A 27842-nucleotide genomic window follows, 5' to 3' on the forward strand; every position below is an offset into this window, starting at 1 on the left:
ACACACAGTTTTGTGTTAATGCCCTGAAATTTACATTTATGCATTTGGAAATCCTCCTTTAGACAGAAAGATGGCACAGTGATGTTACCTAACAGCAGTTTAGGGTCATAGTTCCCTATCAGTGATAAACTATCAGGGCTGTTAACATGGTTTACATAAACTCATATAAACTCATACCTTATCAAGAGAGTTAAACCCTTACAAACTTTAAATAATAATACTTTTTTTTAAAAAAAACAACGTATAAATTAAATTAGTGGTTGTTTAGTGTTTAAGTGAGCCTTAAAACACTGGCTAATACACACATGGCCTACTCTATGACATCAAAACATGCAAACAACCACATTTATGAGTATTTTATTATTAAACTATTATCCAAATGATCATTTTGGTTTACACTTGTTTGTTATACAGCACACAGCACTGTGTAAATGTTGTACAGTGAGGATGTTTTCAAAAACAATGCCATGGATATTTTTTATTTATCAATTAACTTCATATAAAGTGCAGTAAATTTAAACAAAAAATGTAAAAAAAAATTAAAACATTTATAATAATAATAATATTTGGTGTGACGACCATATGCCTTTAAAACAGCACCGATTCACAAGTACACTTGCACACAGTTTTGGCAGACAGGTTGTTTTAAGTGTCTTGGAGAACTATCCACAGTTCTATGTATTTAGGCTGTCTCAATTGCTTCTGTCTCTTCGTTTAATCCCAGACTGACTCAATGATGTTGAGATTCAGGCTCTGTGGGGGCCATACCATCTGCTTACCGTCTTCTTGTTCTACTTCTATTCTATTTTATGTTTGCAAAAAATGAATGCTTGGAAATCTCAAACAGATGTTTGCTGTTGACACACTAAAGCAGAAGATAAAAATAACCAACTTAATACAAATGTTTTTGTAAAACATCTAATGTGACTTTTGCACAGTACTTTATATTAATCTGTACATTGGTTTGAAGGATGAATGATATAGTTTATAGCATGGTTTATATATTAAGTAGGTGAACTTATAGCCAGACCTTTGAATAACTGGTGAAAGGTCTGGTCCACATTGTAGCTTCTTCTGACCAAGAACCACCCACTTAGAAAGGAAGAGCCAACTGACTTTACATGCAAGCGACCACAAATCACATTTCTTTTTGTTTTTACATGCCATTTAGGGGCGGGTTTATCTGAGGTAGATTACACCACAATAATATATCTATGTGGAAAATATTTAGTGTTTGGGGAGGTACTCCATATGTTCTTTCTATGATAAAATGTTAATGGTAATTCATACTGAATATGAGTTGCATTATTAAAAATGAAATTAACTGGAATACATTTCATGACAACAGTTTGTCCTCGATAAGTACAAAAATCTGCATTTCCCCCCAAAAGTTCAAGCATGTCATTACCATCACATTTTTGGCTGTGGTGGAAATGCCCTGGCACTGAAAATGTGTGTTGGTAATACAGTAAGAAATGAATCTCTGAAGAAACATGAACAAACAATGTCAGTTTTAAATACCTAAAGAGTAATACATCATTCACTCACTTCATTTACTTATTTCAAACCATCATTTACTCACCCTCATGTTGTTTCAAACCCATATGACTTTCTTTCTTTTTTTATAACAATATCTCAGCTCCGTATGTTCATTAAATTCAAGTGAATGGTGTCAAAACTTTGAAGCCCCAAAAAGCACATAAACACAGCATAAACGTAATCTCCAGTGGTTCAATCCATGTCTTCTGAAGCGATCCAGTTGGATTTTGGGTGAGAGCAGAACAAAATGTAACTAATTTTTCACTGTATATCTTGTCATTACAGTCTCTAAGCAAAATCATGATTTCAAGCTCGATTACACTTCCTAGTGATTGACACAGGCGTAGAGCGCTAGATGGCGCTAGGAAGTGTAATCAAGCTTGAAATCATGATTTCCAAGGAGACTGTTGATGTCAAGATTTATAGTGAAAATTGAGTTACATTTTAGTCCGTTCTCACACAAAAACAGTTATATCACTTCAGAAGACATGGATTAAACCTCTGGAGTCTTATGGATTACTTTTATGCTGCCTTTATGTGATTTTTGGAGCTCAAGTTTTGGTCACCTTTCACCACTGAGATATTCTTCTAAACATCTTTGTGTTCTGCAGAAGAAAGAAAGTCGTACACATCTGGGATTGCATGAGGGTGAGTAAATGATGAGAGAATGTTCATTTTTGGGTGAACTATTTCTTTAACTTTTATAAAACCAGTTAATTTAAATGTTACCACATAAAACACATTTTTTTCAGTGTGGGAACCTATAGACTCAGTCACTATTCACTTTTATTGTAAAAGTGAATGGGGACTGGTGCTTATTTTGTGTTCCATATATAATCAAAGTATGACAATTTTATGAAATTGGAAAATACACCTTAACTAATAGCAAGAATAAGAAGAACATTTTAAAATAAATGTTAACAAATGAGGGTTATGCAGGAACTTCTGGGAATATCCTTTTAATTGTTTTTTGATAGATATTAATGTGACTCATTTTTGTCCAGTTTACTGGTTTTCACCATTGCATTTTTACAATCCTTTACCATTAGTTACTGACATTTGTACAGTGTTACATTTATAAACCAGCTGTTTCAAAGGCAACCATCCATCTGCTATCGTATATCTAACTGGCTACAACACTTGTAGTTGAAGGATGCTTACAACCACACTCAAATAGGTGGTCTGTGAAGTTGTAGGCAAAAAGTAAGTAACTACTGATCTAGAATCAGATTGACATCCTACAACACATAAAACAAGTCTCTTTGTAAGATTGTGGGGGAATCAGTGCATGCACATAAGGCATGACAGCAATATCATATTGGCTGTCTTTAGTCCACTGGCATCATGCCCTCTTGGCTGAAGGATTGCTGAGAACAAGGGGAACACTTACGTGAGAACTGAGAAATGTCATATTCGCTCTTCTTGGCTGCCTCACTCAATTACAACAGTAATAAAGCAGGTCCAAAGTTCAGCCTATGCTGCCTATTAGCTAAAACAAGGGATGAGAGAGCACCAATGTTCAGTTTCATCTGACTCCTCAAGCGCTCACCTGCCTCCCCAATTCTTCACCTTTGGTAAGTTTCATTTAATAGTTTACACTATGCATGGCTTTCAGTATTATGTTAATTACTGATTAATTTGAACTGCTCTGTTTTAATATTATTATTATTGTGGTGGTTGTTGTTGTTTACAGTTACATCTTTATCAACATGTTGTTATTCCAGATACTGTTTATTCATTTCCTGAGAAAAAAATATGAGTAGAATTCATTCAGTTTTTCTGAAAGTTAATATGCATTGATGATATAGTGGTTTGGATTTTTATTATTTTGTGAAAACTTTTGAGTAAAACTGTCCCTCTTATAGGAGAACAGTCAAAGCCGTTCAAAATGAAGAGCATCCTTAAGGACAAAACACTACGTATGGCCCTTACACATTTTTTCTATGTTTAGTATCGTTCTAAAGAAGAAATCTTTACTGTAATATTTATTTGGTAACACTTTACAGTAAGGTTCCATTCATTAACTAGTTAATGCATTCGGTATTATGAACAAACAATTAAGAATAAATTTTTTTACAGCATTTATTAATCTTTGTTAATGTTAGTTAATAAGAATACAGTTGTTCATTGTTAGTTCATGTTAGTTCATAGTGCATTAACTAATGTTAACATATACAACTTTTGATTTTAAACATGTATTGGTATGTTGAAATTAACATTAACCAAGATTAATAAATGCAGTGAAATATTGTTCATTTTTAGTTCATGTTAACTAATGCTGTTAACTAATGTTAACAGATGGAACCTTATTGTAAAGTATTACCAAAAGAAATTTAAATTTAAAGTGGAGTCAGAAGTCTTTACTCTTTGTGTTCCTCTGCAGAAGTGAATCTGGAGATGCAGAGTCACTCTATTGGGGCAGTACGCTGGACGTTACCTGAGGAAGACGTTCAGGCCCACAGTTCTGCTCCCAGCAGCCCCTTCAAGAACAGTGGTGCTTTCTCTACACGCTCACAGGTAACGCTAGTTTTTGAATAAATGTTGACAGTCAAGGAATTATGTAGATGGTATGATACATCAATGCTGGGTCATGCTCACAATCATTTGTTGCATCAAACTAATATTTTGTGTGTTTCCAGCAAAGGCAACGCCAGCAGGGCCTGAAGGACCTCCGCAGTTTGCAAGAGTGCATCAGATTCATCAACCATTGGAAGGAACAGGTGGCACAAGTTTGTAAGGTAAGACACAGACAGAGTGAATGAGAAAGATATACAGTCATTGTTTGTGTAGGGTGAATTCAGGCAAACTGGGCCACTATTTTGACAGTCATTTCAAAGGCAAAATTTTGCCCAAACTACCTGAAATAATATTATAAAGCTATATAATATAGCTAAATACAATTTCCATGCCCTGCTTAGCTGAAAGCCACAGGTATTTTGTACCTCATGGTACATGACACTAGTTGACAACAGTCCTGACTTCATTGTCTTTGTTTGTGTGTCTATTTTCTGGAAATTGCTTGGAAAGTGATGCTTGGATATTCAAAGGCCATATTTCTATTTAGTATCACAGTATTAAGTTTCAACCTTTTTCAGAAAGATGTTTTTAACAGTATATAATTTCCTTCAGTAAAATAATGTAAATCTGGTCTTCAGATAAACAAATGATATGTATTCATTAATCTTACTGTAATTAATTTTTAAAGTCTTCCTAATGTTTATTGGCAACTAATTATTCATTGCCTTGTAAACTCATCTTTGCGTGCAGATTCAATGGAAACCAGCGGGTTTTTATAACCTATGCCGTAACATGATAAGCGTTGCCATGCGAGACGTGTATCATGCCAGCTAATTATTAGGGAATGACGCAGTTTATGGAACCCAGAGTTGCCGATAATGCAAATACTTATCTCTACTTGATAACCTAGAAATTCTGCATCACAAAATCCACTAACTGACAAGGCCTTATCACAAGCAGCTATGTGTTTGGCACAGTGTATGTGGTGAGCATGCGGAGCGGTGGCTGAGCAGGAATAAATTGTGAATGTTTGTGTGATTTACAGACAGGGAATGATGGCGGTGAAGGGTGCAGCAAATGGACAGAAAAGCAGACAGACCCCAAAACTGAGCGTAGTCTTGAAGAGAGCCGGAAGCTTATTCTGCTGTGGGCCACTGAACTTAAAAGTGTAGACAACGTGAGAAAATTGCCTGCACAAATGTTGGAATGATCTTAAGTGCCCATTGTGAAAAGAAAAACGTTGAAAATTGGAATACATTCCAATTCAAGCAGTTCATATATATATATATAAGTTAAAACTGTTCTTTTTGTGTGCCCGTGTGAACCCCAGCTGTCTAAAGATCATCCATGGGTGAAAGAGAGATTTGATCAAGAAGAAGAGGAAGACACAAAGCATGATAAGGATCAGAATGAGGTGGTGGAGAAGAGGATCATGGAGTGGGCGAAAGAGCTACAGAGTGTGTCAGAGGTGAGAGATCAAAAGTTAGGATTCTTATGATCTGACCAACTATTATCTAGAACTTTTTTTATTGAGTGCTCCTAAGTCTAATCGTGATTTTCAGGGTTTTTGGAATTAGTTATATCTTTTGAAATTTCAGTTTCTTGTAAAATGGCAAGTTTAATAAACAGCACCAGTAAATTTAACCAGCGTAAAGGCCAAGATGATCCAATGTAATGTAAAGCTTGCTAAATTTGTTCTTTCTGTGTGGATGCAGAGCTGTGGAATGCTGGGAGATGAGCTGGGACAGATGTTGCGTCTCCTGGGACTGAGGAAGAAGAGGCTGGTTTCTCTGATGCCATTGCTGGAGTTCATCACTTGGAGTTTGTTGAAAGAGGACAACAAGGTGAGATACACTACTTTATTTCACTTTTTTTTTCTTTTTTTTTTTTTTTTTTGGATTGGCCTGTTTAGGTCAAGGTTTAGTGTAGAATACAGGAAGATTAACACAGACCCATTTAAACTTTGTGGAGGAAAAGGATCTTTCTTTTCTCACTGCAAATCAAAGACAAAATTTATTTGACATTAAATGCATTATTTTACTTGTGTAAAATAGTTAGTATATAGCTAGTTGTGTAAAATGTTGTGGCTCTTTATTATATTAAGGAAACATTTGTATTAAATTAACAATAGTTCTATACCTATGCCCTAATTAATCAAATTTGTTATGTGTCTATCAAGGGCAAGGGTGAAGCTATAAAATGAAATTGCGTGAGAGACATGATAGTGCTGGTAACTTTATTGAGGGTAGGGTGAGAGGACGATTTTATTCTGGTTGTTAAAAGAGCAGAGTTCAAGAGAGCATTTTTGCTTTAATGCACATCGTCCAGTTATTGTCATCTGTGACAAATCAAATTAATGTAAGAAATATATTTATTTAAATGTGATGAAAATGAATTTATTACATGATGAAGAGATGAAACAAATAGCTTTAATAAATAAAACATATCTCAGTGTTTTGATCAGTGTGTGGGAATAGTTTCAGGGTACTTGGCTTTTTTGTTTTATTTGCTGTTTTTCTTTTTGACCGTCTCACATACTATATAATTGGAAGTTTAAATACTAGAGTATTTAAAGTCTAAAAAAGTCCTTCAGTCTGTGATAAGACAAAGCAAAGTGTGAATAAAATAATTTATGCAATACAGGATTTGGAAAGTTACACTTTTCCAGAATTTACGTAATATTTACATCGTGACCTTCTAATCTCAATGACAAACAACTTATCTCATAGCAGTACAATGTTATAATCACGGTAGGTTTTTGCAAGTTATTGCTAATGCATGTCTTTTTATATTCTAGGGCATGGTTCCTCACCTATGGCTTTCAGCTAAGCAGCGCACCTGGAAAGCCGGTGAGAGATCCTAAATCTAATTTAAAGGGACAGTTCACCCAAAAATGAAAATTCTCTCATCATTTACTCACCCTCATGCCAACCCAGATGTGTATGACTTTCTTCCTTCTGCTGAACACAAATGAAGATTTTTAGAAGAATATCTCAGCTCTGTAATGTCATATAGTGCAAGTGAATGGGTACCAAACTTTTGAGGCTCCAAAAGGACATAAAGGCAGCATAAACATAATCCATACGAATCCAGTGGGTGAATCTATATCTTCAGAAGAAACATTATAGGTGTGTGTGAGAAATAGAACAATATTCAAGTCCCTTTTTACTATAAATCTTCACTTACACTTTCACATTCTTCTTTTTACTGGGCAGGGAGGAGAATTTATGGTAAAAATTGACTTAAATATTGATCTGTTTCTCACCCACACCTATTATATAGCTTCTGAAGATATGGATTTAACCACTGGAGTCTTATGGATTACTTTTATGCTGCCTTTATTTGCTTTTTGGAGCTTCAAAGTTCTGGTCACCATTCACTTGCATTTTATGGACCTACAGAGCTGAGATATTCTTCTAAAAATCTTATTTTGTGTTCAGCAGAAGGAAGAAAGTCATACACATCTGGGATGGCATGAAAGGTGAGTAAATGATGAGAGAATTTTCATTTTTGGGTGAACTATCCCTTTAATACCATTTTTATTGAGAAAAACGACACCAGTAAAACAACTTTTAAACAGAAATAGATGTTCAAAACATATTTTCCTCCCTTCTTTTTAATTACCATAATTTTACAAAATATGAGTACACTAATAACAATAATGTCTGTTCTACTTTGTGTTTTCTTTTCTCAAACAGGCATGCCACGATACATCCCTAATTCAGGTAATTCTTTCATAACTTTTAGCAGACTCCACCAAGCACAGTTGAGGTATTTTACAAAAATACTGTACAGTATGTCAAGTTGTCATGAAGACTTACAACCATAAATTGAGAACCTACAGTAAGATTGTATTAAAATAATTTTCTCTCACTTTTCACAGTCTGGAGCTGGATTGTCAGTGCAGCAGGTAGGTTTATGCCATATTTATATCATATTTAGATATTAAAACCCCCATAACTACAGCATTAACAAAGTCTTCATATATCTAAAGTCTTCACCTCCTTTTCTCTCTCAAATAGTGGATGTAACTCTTGATCCCATGACCAGCCACCCCTGGCTGCAAATCTCTGATGACCAGAAGAAGGTCCAAGAGTCCCTAAAAGAAGCTGATCTGCCCTTCAGCCCTCAGCGTTTTGATTGCCTGCCCTGCGTCCTAGGCTGGGAAGGCTACATGAATGGCCGGCATTACTGGGAGCTGGAATTTGCAAACAATGGTTACTGGAAAGTGGGGGTGACAACAGCTTCCTCAAAGAGGCATGGCCGCTTTGCAATTAATCCCTCTAATGGTTATTGGGTCCTGTGGCGCAGCACACGGCAGTTCTTCGCATGCACCAATCCTGAAACTGCACTGCCACTCACGCTGCTGCCCCGGAGGATGGGGATCTACATTGATTATGAGGAGGGACAGATTTCTTTTTACAATGCAGAGAACAAATCACACATCTACTCCTTCACAGGACACTTTCGTGAGAAGTTGTACCCTTTCTTTGCCCCGCTGGATGGCAGGACCCTTATGACCATTTGGTCTCCTAATGAACTTGCTAAATTTTAACAACAAGGCTGATTTAAAAAATCATCTTTCTTTCTGTGCTGCTATTTGAATATCTATACCTGATTCATGATCCATAAGCACAACGTTTATTGTCAGGTTTTGTTTTGTGTATTTCATGTGCATTCTTTTGTATTAGCAGTTTATTTTGCTCATAAATCTCTTGCATTCTCCCTTCGTGTACATATTCCAAAACTAAAGAGCAACTAACAAGATTCCTAAAACAGACCTTTTCATTCGGAGAATTCAATCCCATGGTGGGCTGGACCCACTTTATGAGCGCTATTAAAAATACCACTTTTTAGCACACAGTTAAGATCGCCTTCATTCATCCTAATTGAAATGCACCATCAACACGATTGCTCCATCCATGTATCTAGATATTCTAGAGCTGTCTTTCTCTTTCTGTCCATTTATATAATGCATCTATGCATGTTTTATGTGGCTAAGTGATCATGGACCTAAGTTTATTTGCTTGTCTGGCCATGTATTTAAGTAACAGTATGTGTTTTTGGCACAAAATATTATATGGGATATGATACTATTTAGCTCATTTGCCAGCCATTTATTTTACTGATAGTAAAAGCAATCAATTTTCATCTTGTAACCATCTTAATACATCAGTAAAATCAATTACATATTTATTATAGCAATGCTTGTGTGTTAATAATGTCTATTAGAAGTGAAAACATTCTATTTTGTATAGATACTCTGGATGATTGTCTTAATGAAAAATAAAACACAGATCGTCACGTGTCGTGTTATTTTTCACCGTTTCCCTCTGCACTGCTGTATTGGAAAAACACACTTTCTGCCCTTGATTAAGCCAAGTTATGGAATAAATATGGAATAAAAATGATCAAACTTATTTTCAAAAAAAATATTATATTGTATTAAATTGTTTGAGTACTGACCTATAAGAACGCGCAAACGGACTGTCAGACGCAGATGCAGAACCAATCAAAATCTCTATTTCAGCTGGGGGCGGGACATTACCTCAAAGTTGGAACTTGCCTACTCATACTGTATGTTATGATAGGACTGCTGCTGCTTGCCTAAAGCCGGTAAGTGTTTATCATTGCGAAATATTCCGTATTTATGTCTCTGTCTAGACAGAAACTATGCTATCAGCGTTTGTGAAAATGTTTATTGTAATTATGTTGTTATCTTGCCAAAATTTGTGTAAATCTCTTTGTAGATGATAATCAATTTGAGTCCAAAATGAAGCCCAAGGATTGGAAAGAAACACAGATGTTCATGAAAAGGTTTGTTGTGACGTGTTATTACTATATTAGCTGATGGAAAATACCAAACACATAATACCAAATGTACTACATTATTATTACTGTTAAACCATGGTGAATTAATATGGGATTTCCTTCAAACGGTTAATTGAATTTGTATGGAATTTTGGTTAATTTTATAAAGTGTCATAATGTCCAGTTTGCTATCACTTTAAATAAAAAATAGGTGCATGCTGTTTTTATGGATAATCAATAAAAAACAGCATGAACCTATTTTATTTTTGTTATTATTTAAAGTGATAGCAAACTGGATATTACTAAACATTATTAAAATTATTATAGAAATGGATATTTTTATAATATTTGACTTTCAGCCAGAATACCACTTATTAATACTGTGGGTGAAAAAAACTACTTAAGCATATAATACAATGTACTTTTTAGGTACATACATGTTGTTTCATTGTACTTACATTTAAAGTACCTACATTTAATTACATCTGTACTCTTATAACCTTACCTCTAAACCTAAACCTACTCCAACCCTTAACCTAAACCCTAACCCTACCCCTAAACCATACCCGTACCTCAATCTCAGTAGCAGCAAATATCAATCTTGCGTGAATTTTGAAGAACAACATGTAGTTACACAATAAGTACATTGTATTGTGTGTATTTTAATATTAGTACGTAGTAGTTAAAGACACCTAATATAAAGTAAGTCCAAAAAAACATAGTGTGGCACATTAATGACGATTCATGTCTCTTAAAAGAGAGAACAGATGTTTTATCCCCTTACAAACGTTTTGAGAGTTCTCGGTCAGTGTTACTTGTATTGAGGCTATAAGTTTTTAACACTTTGAGTGTATTCTTGTGCTTGGTTTAGATTTGGGTCAAAGCTGAGAAAACACTTCACACAAGTAAGTAGATCCAACTGTCTGAGGTCATCTGTTAGATGTTTATCAGTCTGCAGGAAGGCTGCTGCTCTCAGTCACACTAAATGGATTCTGGACTCAGTCCAGTTTAGCATAATATTCTGTTCAGTGGGAAACCATTCGCACCTTCTTAAAATGTATCTAGTCCTCCTCTTCTACCCATAATTTTTTTGTCTTGGGCACCATTAAGCGATGGGCCTATTAAAGGTATAGCTCACCTAAAAATGAAAATTCTCTCATCATTTACTCACCCTCATGTGACTTTATTTCTTCCGCTGAACACAAACAAAGATTTTTAGAAGATTTTTTTTTACTATAAATGATCCTCCCTGCCCAGAACGTGGCGAAATGCACAAAGAATGTGAATCACCATAAGCAAAAGAAGAAGAAAGTGAAAATGGAGATTGATGGCAAAAAAGGACTTAAATATTGACCTGTTTCTTGCTTCTGAAGATATGGATTTAACCAGTGGAGTCGTATGGATTACTTTTCTGCTTCCTTTATGTCCTTTTGGAGCTTCAGAATGTTGGTCACCATTCACTTGCATTATCAAGACCTACAGAACTGAGATATTCTTCTTAAAATCTTCATTTGTGTTCAGTCATACAAATCGAGCATGATGTGAGGGTGAGTAAATGATGAAAGAATGTAAATTTTGGGGTGAACTGTTCCTTTAAGCTTTGTCACGAGCCTGCACAGCCCAAAAACGCTTAGCATCGTCACTGTTGCGCTTTCAGCACACACAGTTGAAAAAATGTCTATCACTTAAAAAAAGGCCTCACCAGTTGTCTTCTGTGGCTGCTCGCAAACCAAAATATGCTTATTTATATCCAACTCCTTGTATTGAACAAATACATACATATACACTAGCCTAATATACACTATATTGCCAAAAGTATTCGCTCACCTGCCTTTAGACACATATGAACTTAAGTGACATCCCATTCTTAATCCATAGGGTTTAATATGACGTCGGCCCACCCTTTGCAGCTATAACAGCTTCAACTCTTCTGGGAAGGCTTTCCACAAGGTTTAGGAGTGTGTTTATGGGAATTTTTGACCATTCTTCCAGAAGCGCATTTGTGAGGTCAGACACTGATGTTGGACGAGAAGGCCTGGCTCACAGTCTTCGCTCTAATTCATCCCAAAGGTGCTCTATCGGGTTGAGGTCAGGACTCTGTGCAGGCCAGTCAAGTTCTTCCACACCAAACTCGCTCATCCATGTCTTTATGGACCTTGCTTTGTGCACTGGTGCGCAGTCATGTTGGAACAGGAAGGGGCCATCCCCAAACTGTTCCCACAAAGTTGGGAGCATGGAATTGTCCAAAATCTCTTGGTATGCTGAAGCATTCATAGTTCCTTTCACTGGAACTAAGGGGCCAAGCCCAGCTCCTGAAAAACAACCCCACACCATAATCCCCCCTCCACCAAACTTCACAGTTGGCACAATGCAGTCAGACAAGTACCGTTCTCCTGGCAACCCCCAAACCCAGACTCGTCCATCAGATTGCCGGATGGAGAAGCGTGATTCGTCACTCCAGAGAACGCGTCTCCACTGCTCTAGAGTCCAGTGGTAGCGTGCTTTACACCACTGCATCCGACGCTTTGCATTGCACTTGGTGATGTATGGCTTGGATGCAGCTGCTCGGCCATGGAAACCCATTCCATGAAGCTCTCTACACACTGTTCTTGAGCTAATCTGAAGGCCACATGAACTTTGGAGGTCTGTAGCGATTGACTCTGCAGAAAGTTGGTGACCTCTACGCACTATGCGCCCCAGCATTCGCTGACCCCGCTCTGTCATTTTACGTGGCCTACCACTTTGTGGCTGAGTTGCTGTCATTCCCAATCGCTTCCACTTTGTTATAATACCACTGACAGTTGACTGTGGCATATTTAGTAGTGAGGAAATTTCACGACTGGACTTGTTGCACAGGTGGCATCCTATCACAGTACCACGCTGGAATTCACTGAGCTCCTGAGAGCGGCCCATTCTTTCACAAATGTTTGTAGAAGCAGTCTGCATGCCTAGGTGCTTCATTTTATACACCTGTGGCCATGGAAGTGATTGGAACACCTGAATTCAATTATTTGGATGGGTGAGCGAATACTTTTGGCAATGTAGTGTATGTTGATTTGCCCAGTTGTTGATTAAGCCTGCTTTAAAAAAAAAAAAAAAGGGACATGTAATTGATCAAAGTATTTAATCAACTGTTTTGATTATGTTGGTTGCTGTCTCATTCAAACATTCATATTCAGACATATTTTCCACTATAGCAAATGGGAGAATAAGTTCCCTGGGCAATGAATTCAGACATTTTTGACTTAGTAATTGATATGCTTGTGACTTTCTTCAGCTTTGAGAAGATTTTTCTTTCTAAAAATAAATAATTACATATCAGTTTTACCAACATAGGTGGGGTGTTTGTTGCTTTAATGCTGCAGTCTTAATAGGACGATTCCTGAGCACTTAATCACTGAAAAAACACAGTGGGTGAGGTGGTTCCTTGTGCGTTCAGGTAAAGCTATATTAAACATAATGTTAAATCAAGTCAATTCATTTTTATTTGTATATTTGTAAAGGTTTTTGAAAATAACTTTAGTAACTACACTCAGTTGGTATCCCCCTGTGACCTGAAATTGAATGGCTTTTTCTCCTTCCCTCTACTTTTTGATCAGGTTTACTGATCAGTTTTAATTTCTTTTACTTTTAGCGCCACTTTGCTTGGCAGCAGCCAGACATGTCAACTGCTTTCCCATTAACTTCCATTATCTTCCCTAACTGCCATTATTATTTTCACAGACTATAGCTTTCACACCTGTCTAAATCCTACATGTTACACCCTTTGTAATAACACAAGGATGATACATCCTTGATATGATAAATAGGATATGCTGGAAATCAATCATTCAATCAATGATTACAGATTTGCTCTATTTCTACTTTTTAAAAATCAAACAATTCAATAACTACTTTTGTAGTGATAAAGTAAGTTTATACAGCTGATTATATGTTTTACACAGTAACTTGACCACTCCATATTATGATTTTTTGGAGAGTATCTATATGCCAGCATGTAACATTTTTACCTTGAAATCACAGAAAAAGTGTGTTGGTCTTGCACAAATCTCTTGTTTAAAATGTATAGAAATGCTCTGATATCTACAACATCTTGTAAATATTTCCCACAGGAACGACGTATCAGATTTCAAAAGCTTAATTACAAATTACTCCACCACTTGCGGACGTGTGGTGGCACTCCTGTCAGCAAAAAAAACAACAAAAAAACCACTCAAACACAATATAGCTGTTTACAATTAGCAGCACTGTGCATTACTGCAAATATGATGACATCAACCAAAAATTATATCTGAGCAGATAATCTCAATACTTCATGATGTAACTTTACCATAAGACAAGCATTCACAAGCTTTCTTCAGCAGGTCAGAAAACGTGTATTAATTTCTATAACAAGGAAATAATGATATATAATCACAGAGGCCACTAATCAATGTGATAAAATAACTTTTGCCATCTATATAACCCTAAACTTCACACATCTTTTTCTCAAAAGTTTCTCAAAATTTGATTGATCCTGAATAATCAATATTTATAATAAAATGTGAAAATTATAATTAGATATGAAATTATAACACATTAATAAATTAATAATATGCATAAACAAAAAAATGCAATCACTTTAGATTTTAATGACGAAGATATAAATATGACATTTTATTTTGGATATTAAAGGGATAGTTCACCCAAAAATGAAAATTCTCTCATCATTTACTCACCCTCATCCCATCCCAGATGTGTACGACTTTCTTTCTTCTGCTGAACAGAAATAAAGTTTTTCAGAAGAATTTCTCAGTTCTGTAGGTCCTCACAATGCAAGTGAATGGATACCAAAATTTGGAAGCTCCAAAAAGCACATAAAGGCAGCATAATATTAATCCATTAGACTCCAGTGGTTAAATCAATGGCTAGTGAAGCAACATGATAGATGTGGGTGAGAAACAGACCAACATTTAAGTCCTTTTGTACTATAAATCTCAACTTTTACTTTCACATTCATCTTTTGTTTTTTGACGATTCGTGCATAATGCCACCTACTGGGCAGGGAGCAGAATTTATCATAAAAAAGGGCTTAAATATATATTTGTTTCTCACCCACACCTGTCATATAGCTTCTGAAGATATGAGGTGTTTCTGAATTCTAAGAACGGACTTGCATTCTTGTGGAGACCGGTCTTGTCAAGCCACATTGTAAGAACGAACTCAGAAAGACAGGAGGATGTAGAATGCATCTATTATGAGCTTTGAGATGTGCTGCAATCTTCCAGCAATTAACCGTCACAGCACATTTGAAGCCAGTAAAAGTTCTGGCATTATCACACCAGTGACAGCATTATTATCATCCCACCAGTGAGATTTTGCAGGACTTGTGACATGTTAAAATAATAAAGTCTGTAAACACTGGTTTCCTCCATGTGTTTATTACTATATTAAAATACTGCCCCCCTCCCCCCAAAAAACAGCAAATGTTGAGGGAGTATGACGACACTCACGAGCCGTCAGACTTTCACAATCTTACAGCGGGAAATTTGGGAATTTGGAGCTTCCAAATTTTGGTACCCATTCACTTGCATTGTATGGACCTACAGAGCTGAAATATTCTGAAGTATTTCTCCCCTTTTCTCCCCAATTTGAAATGCCCAATTCCCAATGTGCTCTAGGTTCTCGTGGTGGCGTGGTGACTCGCCTCAATCCGGGTGGCGGAGGACAAATCTAAGTTGTCTCCGAGTCTGAGACCGTCAATCTGCGCATCTTATCACGTGGCTTGTTGTGCACATTACGGTGGAGACATAGTGTGGAGTGTGTGGAGGCTTCACGCTATTCTCTGCAGCATCCACGCACAACTCACCATGTGCTTCACCGAGAGTGAACCACATTATATCGACCATGAGGAGGTTACCCCATGTGACTCTACCCACCCTAGCAACCGGACCAGTTGGTTGCTTAGGAAGCCTGACTGGAGTCACTCAGCACGCAGAACTGAAATATTCTTAAAAAAGAAAGAAAGTCATACACATCAGGGATGGCATGAAGTTTAGGAAATTATGTGAGAATTTTCATTTTTGGGTGAACTGTCCCTTTAAGTTCAGTTTTATTGTCATCGGACTTTTATTTTGAAATGACGGAATTTCAAAATTGTTTCTGTTTGTTGCTGCTCATGTGTGTGAACTTTCAACTGATTCAGTGGCTGTCTCTCGTTTGGAAGGCTGCGTCCTCCGGAGGTTGCACTTGTTGGCCGCATACATCATCGAGGCTGTCTCGTTTCCAGCCTCGATGACGTATGCGGCCTTCAAGCATTGATTCGTTCTTGCTTTGATTATGGATGCATTGTATACGGGTCGGCAACCAAGTCTTTACTGAAAAAACTAGATGTTATTCAATCCAGAGCATTAAGAATATGTTGTGGAGCAGTTAAAACATCCCCTGTAGATGCAGTTGGGGTAGAAATGGGAGAGATGCCTCTAGATCTTAGAAGTCCAAAGATGAATACATTGGAAATGAGGTTAATGCTATTTTTAAATAACACATTTTATTCAATTTTACAAATATTTGCAGATGGTTCTAAGGAACCTGTCAGTCAAAGTTTGGAATAGGTTTATATATTCAGAAATTTAAAACACAAATTGGTTTGAAATTGCCCGATGAGTTATCTGTGTACACTGCAGAGTTAACTGTTATAATAATAGGACTACAGTGGGTTGAACAAGTCAGACCAAACAAAGTAGTAATATGCTCAGATTCTTCTTTAGCTTTAATTAGTATAATACATGCAAGATCAGACAGAGAAGATTTATTAATGGAAGTATATTTATCATTTTACAGACTGAAAGAGTGCTGGAATAGTGGTGTATTTTTGTTGGGTATCTGGTAATGAAGTTGCTGAGACAATACAATTTAGCAACTCCAGACAATTAAGTGGACAAAGGAATGGCGGAAAGTGTGAAGCGTGTACGTGATTATGCTAAACCCACTCTCGAGGAGGAGTTAAATATGGATTGTCTTCCACTCTCAGAAACCCAGTCTAACAGCCCTCTTCCAAAATTGCAGCGGCGTACATCCAAACCTTCAAATATGGTTCTGCTGGAGGCGATCGAGAGACTTTGGAAAAAGCAAGATGATTTCATGGAGAAGTTGTTGGTAATCGAAAGGTCTGTGGCATCTCACTCCGCCTTGATATTTGAACTTACTACTAAAGTTTGAATCAGTTACGGATAATACGGAGAGAGCTGTCGCTAAAACGGACAGACTGGATGTTAAAATAGGGGCCGTGATCACAGAGAATAAACAGCTGTGGGAAAAACTGGACGAATTGGATGCATATAAAAGACGGTGGATCTTGAAAATGTCTGGCATTCCCGAGGAGGAAGGGGAAAATGGTTGCAATGGAATTTTTTCTCTCGAGTCTCACCGGGATTGAGAGATGTTCTTCAGACTTTCATTGACATTGCACAAGAAAGCGAGAGGTGCGCATCCACGGCGGATTATTGTGCAATATTTGTTCACGCGCTCATCATGATCGCATCTGGCTCGACGCAAAGAACTCTGAAATCCTCAAACAGAAAGGCATTAAGATAACTGAAGATTTGACACAGCGGATGAGGGATGCACTGGTAAGTCAAGCCAGGAAAGAATGAAAACGAGCTGGGTTTAAGGGCTCGTTTGCCATTATTAATGGAAAGAAGATTACAGCGGACAATATGTGAACCACATCAACAAATACTCTTGTTCCCTCTGGGGGAAAGAAAAACACTTTGAACTTTAACTGAAAGCTCAGCTGTGACCTCTTTGTAAAGATGGTGTCCATTTATTTTGTTCTGACATGATCCCCATCTCTGAAGGTTGTTTGTTCATCTCATTCTCGGACAGAATGATTTTGATATTTTTGAATAACCAATTGATCCTCCTTAAATATGGAAGGTAAATAGATAGGTTTTGCACTTCATTTTTTTCCTCGCTTAATACAGTTGATTCTTCTGCCTTAAGACAGATTGTTCTTTCTTGTTCTTCATTCAATCTCTTTTAATATTCTTGAGTCACACTTTTCTTTAGAGGGAAGATAATAGCCGTTATTCAGTCCAGGGAGACTATTATTATTTTATGTAATATTTATGGCTTTAACAGGCCTGAGCTGAACAGTATTCTTTTCCAAAGTTTGTCTACGAAACTTTCAGCTTTAAATCTGAGATTTCCTTTAGCTGCATTTATTGTGGGAGGGGATTTTAACAAGGCCCCTGATTTATATTTAGACAGATTTCCACCAAGACTCAATGTTAATAATCTTAATATAGTTATAAGTGATTTTTGTAGCAGCCTTTCTTTGCTGGATGCTTACAGACACATCCATGGAAGCAGCATTTCATCATTTACATGGTTCAAAGCAGACATGTCACAAACATCTAGGATAGACCTGTGGCTTGTGTCTGACTGGCTAGTTTCATTTATTAATTCCTGTACTATTTCTCCTGCCCCTCTAACCGTTCATGCTTGTATCGACCTTGAAATATCTGAGGTTTATAGTAGTTCTCGGAGACAGCCAGGATACTGGAAACTAAATACTTCTTTCTTACAATATTCTTGATATTGTTTAGGTATTAAGAAAATTATTGAAGTTTCCAAAACCAAATCAGACTCTGCAATCACAAAGTGGGAACTATTTAAATACGAGTGTCGGAAATTCTCTATTCAATTTGGTAAACACCTCTCAAAGGCAAGAGAGTTAAGAAGCTCTGCGATTATAAAGGAGATAAATCATATTTTGCATCCATCCTCTCCTAGTGAACAGGACAAGGAGAAGTTGTATTCACTGAGGGAAGATCTTGGTGTTCTTTATGCGGAGAAGGCCAAAGGTGCATTTATCAGATCAAGGGCAAAGTGGTTAGAATTTGGATAAAATAATTCTACATATTTTAATTTAGAAAAGAGAAGAGGAGACTCCAAAAGGATTTCTACCCTTTAGATTGATGGTAATTTGACATCTGATGAATTTAAAATATCAGAGTTTATATCTGATTTTTTTTTTTTATCAGCATATTTATACTACTTTTCACTCAGAAATTTCGAATAAATTCATTCCATCTGTAAGTGAAGATAGTCATGCTGCTTGTGAGGATGAGAGAACTATGGAGGAATTGGACACTCTAATTACAAAGACCCCACTTAATAAAAGTCCGGGCCCTGACGGTTTGCCGTTTGAATTCTATCAGTCGTTTTGGAATGATATAAAAGATATGATTTGAGATGTTTTTAAGGAATGTTTAGACAGGGGGGAACTATCTGAATCAATGAAGCAAGGCCTAATTACATTAATTCCAAAACCAAACGAAGATAAACATTTCTTAGATAATTGGCACCCAATAACTTTGCTTAACTCTGATTATAAACTATTAGCTGCAGTATATGCTAGGAGACTGAAGCCCTGTTTAGAAGAAGTTATCTCACTCACTCAGTCTGGCTTCATGAAAGGTCGACACATTTCAAATAACATTCGGCTTGTTTTAGATCTTTTAGATTACTCTGAATTGGTTAATCATGATGCACTTATTCTGTTCATAGATTTTTATTAGGCATTTGACACCGTAGAACATGCTTCTATGTATGATGCTTTGAGATGCTCTGGATTTGGTTCTAAATTTGAGAACTGTACAGACCTTGTATAGAAAATATTAGAAGTAATGTTTCCTTGCCTAAATGGTACTTCACCGTGTTTTCTAATTGGCAGAGGCATTAGACAAGGCTGTCTTATTTCACCTTTTTTATTTTTGTTGGTCGCAGAGCTTCTTAACCTCTATACAATGCATTGTTCGAATATCAAAGGGATAACACTATTTTAATCAGTCAACTTGCAGATGATATATGTTTGTTCCTGAAGGATAAATGGCAGGTCCCCATTATATTAGATGCATTAAAACTGTTTTCAGATGCTTCTGTTCTTTCTGTTAATCAGAGCAAATCTGAGATTATGGCAATTCCTAATTGATGACATTTCAGAAATATGTGGAATTAAACTGAAACAAACAGTTAGATATCTTGGTATTGTAATTAGTAAGTGTCCATCTGAAAGAGTTGAAATTAATTTCTCTAAGAGTCTGCACAAAGCAAAGAATGTTTTTAATTGCTGGTCTCAGAGGAACCTCATGGGGGTGTACTGCTTTCCAAAGATGAAGGCATATCAAGGCTGATGTATCCTGCACTATCTTTGTATGTCAGTCCTAGAATGTGCTTAGCTGTTGACATCATTTTATTTAAGTTTATTTGGAAGAACAAGACTGAATATGTAAAAAGAAAAACGGTTATAAGAACTCTTTTAAAGGGTGGGCTCAACGTCCTTGATTTCAGTACTGTTAATATAATTTTTAAAATCATCCTAGTCTATCCAGTACAGCTTGCAGAGCTGAGCTGTCCTCATTTTCTGTCATTAGTGTTCTGAAATGATGTCTGAACTATGTGAAAGAACTTGTCTTGAGTACTCTAACTCGTGTTGTCTGTCATGCCAAGTCAGGGGCATTGGGGAGAGTGCACTAAAGACCATCTACATACTGTAACAGTCTTCGTGTTCTGTTGGAATATCCTGCATGTGCTGTTGTCTCTGTATCGTTTCATAATACATACATACATACATGCATGCATAATTTGCGTTATGCATGCAACCATCATATTTCAAAAGGCTGAAGTGTAAACATACAAGCATGATGCAACTAATTCGTTCTAGGTATCAGAGCTGCAAATGAATTGTAACAGGAAGATTTATATACCCATGTAAGAACACATTTGGCATTTCCTTTCTAAGGAATGAGGATGCAGACAGAAGCCGATGGAGGTCCATCAGGGTCATGTACTTCACCATGTTCCTTAGCAGCATTGGTAAGAAAGAAACATGTTCTCACACCCACAATTCTGCTTTGGTTGTCGCACTTATCAGATGTAAAAAATGCTGTGCATTATCTGAAGATGATATGGGTAGAAATACTTTTAGTAAGATATTATACTCCATCTAAAATGATTTTAAACAGCATCTTGCTAATTCTTTTATAGTTATTATGAATGCTGTTTTAGGAGCTTGAACTGCAAGGAATACTTCTACTCTTGAGAATTCATTTGTCACATTTCAGTGCCTTTTAAAATAAACTAGTGATGGCAAAAGGTGTTTAAAAATGGTGATTAACGTGGAAAGAAATGTTAGTCAGTCTCAGCATACTTTCCCTTGTACATTCATATACATTTTATTCTAGATTACCCATTTTGCTGTTAGGTTTAATGAATAGATGATGGCATCCTTTCATTTTAGAGCTGAGAATTTGCTGTAATTTGCAAGTTGTTTGTACTAAACTGTACAGTTAAACTCAACTGAACATGTAATGCCCTCTAACCCTATAAAACAGTAAAAGTGTCACTTAAAGAAAAAGGAATTACTTAAGATGTCAATACGACTTGCAGTTTATTATATGTTCGTAGTTTGTAGATTAATGTTGTAGTTGCATTGTTCGATAAACTACAAAGTAAATGTATACATTTTGTCTTATGTAGTGATTGCATTGTTGTGTTTTAGGATTTACGATTGTCATCACTTCCATTTGGCCCTATCTGAAGAAAGTAAGTATTCTTTTTGCTAACGGAGTGGAATGCTTTTCAAAATGAACTTAAAAATGACAAAGGAGTGGGACTTCTATAAATGATTTCTGTGCAAAGTATGATTATATCTTGAGCTATGCTATTAAAAATTGAAGTGAAAAGGAAAGTATTTGTAAGGTGCTTTTCATATTCTAAGAAAGAGTGCCTGGTGCTGACTTGTTAGGCCATGTATACTAGATGTCGACCGATAGTGGATTTTGCAGATACCGAAAACTAAGGTGGAGGAAAATGTTGATAATCGATTATTCGGCCGATAGTTTTTAAATTCGATTTGAAGAATGTCTTGCTGTACAAAATGTATAAAAACCAAAATCCCAGTAATACAATTTTTTTTTATTATGATTTGGTGCATAATGTGGGACTTTTAACTTCAGCCAAGTCCGAAACACACAAGGGACGCTTATTTTGAAATGGAGGCTTGGCTCTGTTAAAATGCTCTATATTTAAGTATTTACCCAATTAAGGTTTTTATAGCCACAACATTAAAACCACCTGCCTAATATCGTGTAGGTCCCCCTTGTGCCACCAAAACAGCTCTGTCCCGTCGTGGCATGGACTCCACAAGACCTCTGAAGGTGTCCTGTGGTATCTGGCACCAAGACATTAGCAGCAGATCCTTCAAGTCCTGTAAGTTGTGAGGTGGGCCCCCATGGATCGGACTTGTTGGTCCAGCACATCCCATAGATGCTCAATCGGATTGAGATCTGGGGAATTTGGAGGCCAAGTCAACACCTTGAACTCTTTGTCATGTTCCTCAAGCCATTGCTGAACAATTTTTGCAGTGTGGCAGGGCGCATTATCCTGCTGAAAGAGGCCACTGCCATCAGGGAATAACATTGCCATGAAGGGGTGTTCGTGGTCTGCAACAATCTTTAGGTTGGTGGTTTGTGTCAAAGTAACATCCACATGAATGCCAGGACCAAGGTTTTCCAGCAGAACATTGCCCAGAGCATCACAGTGCCTCAGCCGGCCTGCCTTCTTCCCGTGGTGCCTCCTGCTGCCATCTCTTCCCCAGGTAATGATGCGCATGCACTTGGCCGTCCACATGATCAGAAAACGTGATTCATCAGACAAGGCCACCTTCTTCCATTGCTCCATGGTCCAGTTCTGATGCTCATGTGCCCATTGTAGGTGCTTTCGGCGGTGGACAGGGGTCAGCATAGGCACTCTGTCCAGTCTGCGGCTACACAGCCCCATACACAGCAAGCTGCGATGCACTGTGTGTTCTGACACTTTTCTATCATGGCCAGCATTATGTTTTTCAGCAATTTGTGCTACAGTAGCTCTTCTGTGGGCTCAGACCATACGGGCTAGCCTACGCTCCCAACGCACATCAATGAGCCTTGGGCGCCCATGACCCTGTTGCCGGTTAACCAGTTGTCCTTCTTATGACCACTTTTGGTAGGTATTAACCACTGCATACTGGGAAAACCCCACAAGACCTGCTGCTTTGGAGATACTCTGACCCAGTCGTCCAGCCATCACAATTTATCCCTTGTCAAATTCACTCAGATCCTTACACTTGAACATTTCTCCTGCTTCCAACACATGAAACTGACTGTTCACTTGCTGCCTAATATATCCCACCCCTTGACAGGTGTCATTGTAACGAGATGATAAATGTTATTCACTTAACCTGTCAGTGGTTTTAATGTTGTGGCTGATCAGTGTATATTCACCAGATGTGAATATAAAACTAATGGCAAAGATTTTCCAAAAAGCAACTATCTGCACCGGTCTACCTCTAATGTATACTACACTAACTGGACAGTAACTGTGCAAGTCCATCAATCATGCTCTGTTTTTCTTTTTAGATAGATAACAGTGCAGATTCCACTTTCCTGGGATGGGTGGTTGCTGCATATAGTTTGGGTCAGATGGTGGCCTCACCCCTCTTTGGATTATGGTCCAATCACAGGCCTCAGCGGGAGCCTCTAGTCTGCTCTATATTCATTAACATATCAGCTAACATTTACTACACTTATGTCTACCTATCTCCCTCGCACAAAAAAATTCACATGCTTTTGGCTCGCACATTTGTGGGCATTGGAGCAGGTATGTTTTATTTATACATACTTAAACAACTACAAACACATTGATTTTGCAAGCAGCTGAAGCTGATAGTTAAGTGAACAATGATTATCAACCACAAGGTAAAGTTGTACGGTGTTCATTTGCAGTGTTAAGATCTTTTATTTCTGGCATGTAGGTAATGTAGCAGTCGTGAGGTCCTATGTGGCAGGTGCCACTTCTTTAAAGGAGAGAACCAGTGCAATGGCTAACATGAGCGCCTGCCAAGCTCTCGGCTTTATACTTGGCCCAGGTTTGTGTCAAGGCAATAACATCACATTACTCACTGAATACATTGTGAAGTTTGTCTGTAAGGGCAGTTGATCTGCAGCAGCTATTTTTCACAAGATATGTCACTTGCAAGGATGTAGCAGGTAGAAAGAACTCTTGTCAAACAAAGATTGTTGGTGGCCTGTTTATAAATGACTGAATTAACATTCTATATATATGTGTGTGTGTGTGTGTGTGTGTGTGTGTGTGTGTGTGTGTCATATGTTTATATACTGATATATATATATATATATATAATTATTATTATTTATATTTTTTTTAGCTCTACAGGCTGCCTTGTCATTCATCGGAGAGACTGGCATCAGGGTAAATGCTATCCTGCTTCAGGTTAATATGTACACTGCTCCAGCACTGCTGGCTGCCTGCTTTGGGGTCATTAACATTCTGCTGGTTTTCTTAGTCCTGAGGTAATGATTTAACTCTGTCTTTTACACAGTTAAGCAATCCAACCATACTAAATACATGTACATGGAGTGTAGTAAATGCATATACAATAGTAAATTGAGCATTTCAGCTCAGGTCTGTGTATCCGCAGCACCTCTTTATTTCAAAAGTGACTATCTAAGGTTGAAATCATAATTGCCTTTATACTTAAGTTAAAACAGCATGCATAGAACTTAAAATAAGTTTTAATATATTTAGGGAACACTCTGTGGATGACCATGGGAGGGAAATCCGAGCAATTAACTACACCCCAGAAGGTATCCTTTATTCTACTTCTAGTGTACACATAATATCTTATCCTTAATTGTGTACTGTTTCACTGCCATAGTTTCTGTAAACAGCTTTGTAATATTTATACCGTTTACTTTATGCACTAGTAAAATTATCCATTGTTTTTCTTTCTGCCTTCAGAAGTAGCTGTGGCTCCAGAGGTAGAAGGTGACATTGACCAGATTGCAGTGCTCACATCTAACATCCTTTTCTTCATTATTCTCTTCATTTTTGCGGTGTTTGAAACGTAAGAGATGATTCTCAAATCTTGTGACTCAGAGACCTCTTATATAAAGACGCGTTTATCAAATCAGCTCATTTATGTGGTGTTAATTTTGAACTGCAGAATATCTACCCCTCTATCAATGGACATGTTTGCATGGACAAGAAAAGATGCAGTTTTGTATAATGGCATAGTATTGACTGCCATTGGCTTTGAGTCCATCATTGTCTTCCTGGTGGTCAAGGTGGTTTCAGCACGGTAAATTCAAATTTAAGGTTTCTATTTTAAGAACTCTCATGGTAATTATTAGTATTTGTTACTTTTTCTAGATCACTTGGCCATTGTTTTTTAAATAGAATATATTCAAGTTAGGTGTGTTAATTTAACGCATTAATTTTGTGTAATTATATAAAAAATAATGCGTGACCCATATGTAAATCCTATAAATAATGTATTTTCTACCATCTGAGCTATTCAAGCTTGAAGTACATTTAATTTCGTGCTTTTACGAGCTGCATCAGCAGGAGGCAGTCAGTGCGCCACAACAAACCTCACAAGCAGTGCCTCAGTCTCACAGGACACATTCTTGTCAGCTGGACAAAACAAAAAAGAGTGCAGGGATCTCGAGACATGATTGTCAAAGTTTGAACTACTTTTAACTTAACACACTATCTTAAAAGCTAGACATTTATGACACTGAAAACCAGTGAGACACTTCAAAAGTGTCAGTCTGACGCATATGTACATAGACCAACAATTGAAAATAGTGCAGACAAAATACAAGAACACATACTATGCGTTGACATACTCTAAATCAACATGGATTGCTGACGACTGTAGGCTTAAGTTCAGTGATATGGGAATAAAACAAAAGTATATTTAATTTTTAAAGCCACTTTTTGTATTATCTTACGAATGCTTTACCTGTCTGCCACTATGATGCAATATATTTCAATCTGAATTATATTATATATATATATATATATATATATATATATATATATATATATATATAATATAAATTATGTGAGAAATCGGTGAACAGCAGAATTCCACCTCTGGTTCTGTTGGTGTTTATTTTGCAAAGATGACTGTCTGACTCATTATCCAGCTTATTACAAGACTACTTGCCAAATAAATAAATAAATGGACGTGAAACATTGATTTACATTGAAATTATGAAATTTTGTGAGAAGAACGAAATCACTGAACAGCTGATTTGCACCTTCGGTTTGCGTCAGAGTTCTGTTGGTGTTTATTTTATAAATAATGATATCTAACTGCTCATTATCCAGCTTATTACAAGACTACTTAACAATAAATAAATAAATAGACATGAAACTTTGATTTGAGTAGACATTATTATATTAGTTTACTTGCAGAGGCCACACAGTGATCGGTCTGATGACTTATTCCCTGGTGCAGTTGTTATTCAGAAATATCGGGCTGCTAGATGACTAATCAGAATGGAGTAATCCAGAGACCAATATAATAAATTGAAACATGTTTATTCTGGGGCCTTTCTCAGCAAATATTGAAATAGGCAATTAACTGTAATATTAATTAATTGTAATAGTAATTATATAAATCGGTATGTTATGTAATTAATTTGATTAAACATTTTTAATCAATTGACAGCCCTAACTGCAATAGAATATTATATATCCCATTTGTCTCTACGTTGATGTTTGATAGAACTCTGGACAATCAGATCTGCTTTTTCCCTTGAGTTTGTCACTTATAAAATGAAACATTTAAGGAAGTTTCAGGTCATTACTCTGATTTTTTAAATTTAGGTTGTAGGCTACTCTGCATTAGTAAAACCGCCTACTATGCATATTTGGAATAAAGCCACATTCCAGAAGACCAGACCATTTGCATAATCAGAGTTTTTTTAGACAGTGCAGGTTTTGCATACTGTTTCTCACATGCTATCTTTTGCTTCTGTACCTGACACATTTAATATTGGTCAGCAGTATTTTTTGAACCCATGACTTCATGTTGCTGTTGCAGGCTGACTAATCAGATCTCATATAAAATCAATGTGTTTTTGGGTGTTTTTTTTCAGGGTAGGGGATCGACCACTGCTCCTTGGTGGCTTGACTGTTATATTTGCTGGTTTCTTTATCTTGTTGCCTTGGGGAAATCAATATCCTAAAATTCAGTGGGCAGGTGAGGCATTCTTATTACCAGTGCTGGGTAGATTACTTCTGAAATGTAATCAGGTACTATTTAAAAATTACACAATTTAAATTGCAATCCATTACGTCATCTTTTAGATTACACATTTAGTTAAGAGAATCTGATTACTCATATTACTTTTACTCATTACTTTTGCCCATTTCATATTTTCTTGAAAATCTGTTCACTCATTTTAAATGTATTAAGTACCAAGAGAGGTGCTTTTCTGCCATACTGAAGCATAGGCTGAAGTGCATTTGCGTGGTGCAAAAGCACAAAGTTGCATGTGACCGACACCTCTGAAATGTTTGTTTGCAATGTGTTTTTACAGAATTATGCAATATTTTCGATGCAGGGTGCACATGCAAATAGTTTGGCATTTATTTGTGCATTCATTTAGAAACTAAATTTAAAACAGTAACCAAATGCCCTGTGTGTATTTGTGGATTGTATAAAGCAGATAAAGGGAAAGTTCACCCAAAGGAAAATACATCATCTCTCATGCCATCCCAGATGTGTAAGAATTTCTTTCTTCTGCTGAACACAAAGATTTTTAGAAGAATATCTCTGCTCTGAAGGTCCATAAAATGCAAGTGAATGGTGATCAGGCCTTTGAGCTTCAAAAAGGAGATAAAGTCAGCATAAAAGTAATCCATACGACTATAGTGGTTTAATCAATGTCTTCTGAAGCGATCCAGTTGCTTTTTGGTGAGAACAGACCCTAAAAAGATAGCTAAAAAGATTTTTTTTTTTTTACACTGTACATCTTGCCATTGTAGTATATAGGCACGAACACTATTTCAAGCTCGATTACACTTCCTAGCACTTGGCTCATGCGCAGAGCGCTACATGAAGTGTAATCGATCTT

At 36.9% G+C, this 27842-nt stretch overlaps 2 protein-coding genes across 4 annotated transcripts in view; both read left to right on the forward strand.

Moving 5' to 3' along the window:
* The first annotated feature begins 3301 nt into the window (after positions 1 to 3301).
* On the forward strand, positions 3302 to 9340 carry si:dkey-219e21.2 (E3 ubiquitin-protein ligase TRIM39). The gene is made up of 10 exons (XM_051667388.1): positions 3302 to 3458; positions 3923 to 4056; positions 4179 to 4277; positions 5102 to 5233; positions 5387 to 5524; positions 5772 to 5900; positions 6854 to 6905; positions 7755 to 7781; positions 7940 to 7966; positions 8079 to 9340. The coding sequence occupies exons 1-10, from the start codon at positions 3428 to 3430 to the stop codon at positions 8609 to 8611; spliced, it is 1302 nt and encodes a 433-aa protein (XP_051523348.1). The 5' UTR covers positions 3302 to 3427; the 3' UTR covers positions 8612 to 9340.
* Positions 9341 to 16793: 7453 nt separating this feature from the next.
* Positions 16794 to 27842, forward strand: part of LOC127422755 (major facilitator superfamily domain-containing protein 8) — a 33793-nt gene continuing 22744 nt past the window's right edge. The window contains exons 1-10 of one of the 3 annotated variants that reach the window (XM_051666477.1): positions 17489 to 17784; positions 20654 to 20727; positions 21413 to 21456; positions 23310 to 23550; positions 23705 to 23818; positions 24119 to 24263; positions 24499 to 24557; positions 24712 to 24817; positions 24917 to 25051; positions 26862 to 26965. In XM_051666477.1, coding sequence (XP_051522437.1) covers positions 17687 to 17784; positions 20654 to 20727; positions 21413 to 21456; positions 23310 to 23550; positions 23705 to 23818; positions 24119 to 24263; positions 24499 to 24557; positions 24712 to 24817; positions 24917 to 25051; positions 26862 to 26965 — 1120 coding nt within the window. In that variant the 5' untranslated portion in view covers positions 17489 to 17686. The other 2 variants (XM_051666475.1, XM_051666472.1) reach the window with 2 other exon arrangements.

Source organism: Myxocyprinus asiaticus, chromosome 32 (genome assembly GCF_019703515.2).
Source record: "Myxocyprinus asiaticus isolate MX2 ecotype Aquarium Trade chromosome 32, UBuf_Myxa_2, whole genome shotgun sequence".
NCBI classification, from domain to species: Eukaryota; Metazoa; Chordata; class Actinopteri; order Cypriniformes; family Catostomidae; genus Myxocyprinus; species Myxocyprinus asiaticus.

Excerpts from the sequence above, each read along its gene's own strand:
- si:dkey-219e21.2 (XM_051667388.1), top strand. The coding sequence starts at position 3,428 with ATGAAGAGCATCCTTAAGGACAAAACACTAC. Across the intron at positions 4,057-4,178 it reads CTTTCTCTACACGCTCACAG|CAAAGGCAACGCCAGCAGGG; the intron begins GTAACGCTAGTT and ends GTGTGTTTCCAG. Across the intron at positions 5,525-5,771 it reads AGCTACAGAGTGTGTCAGAG|AGCTGTGGAATGCTGGGAGA; the intron begins GTGAGAGATCAA and ends GTGTGGATGCAG.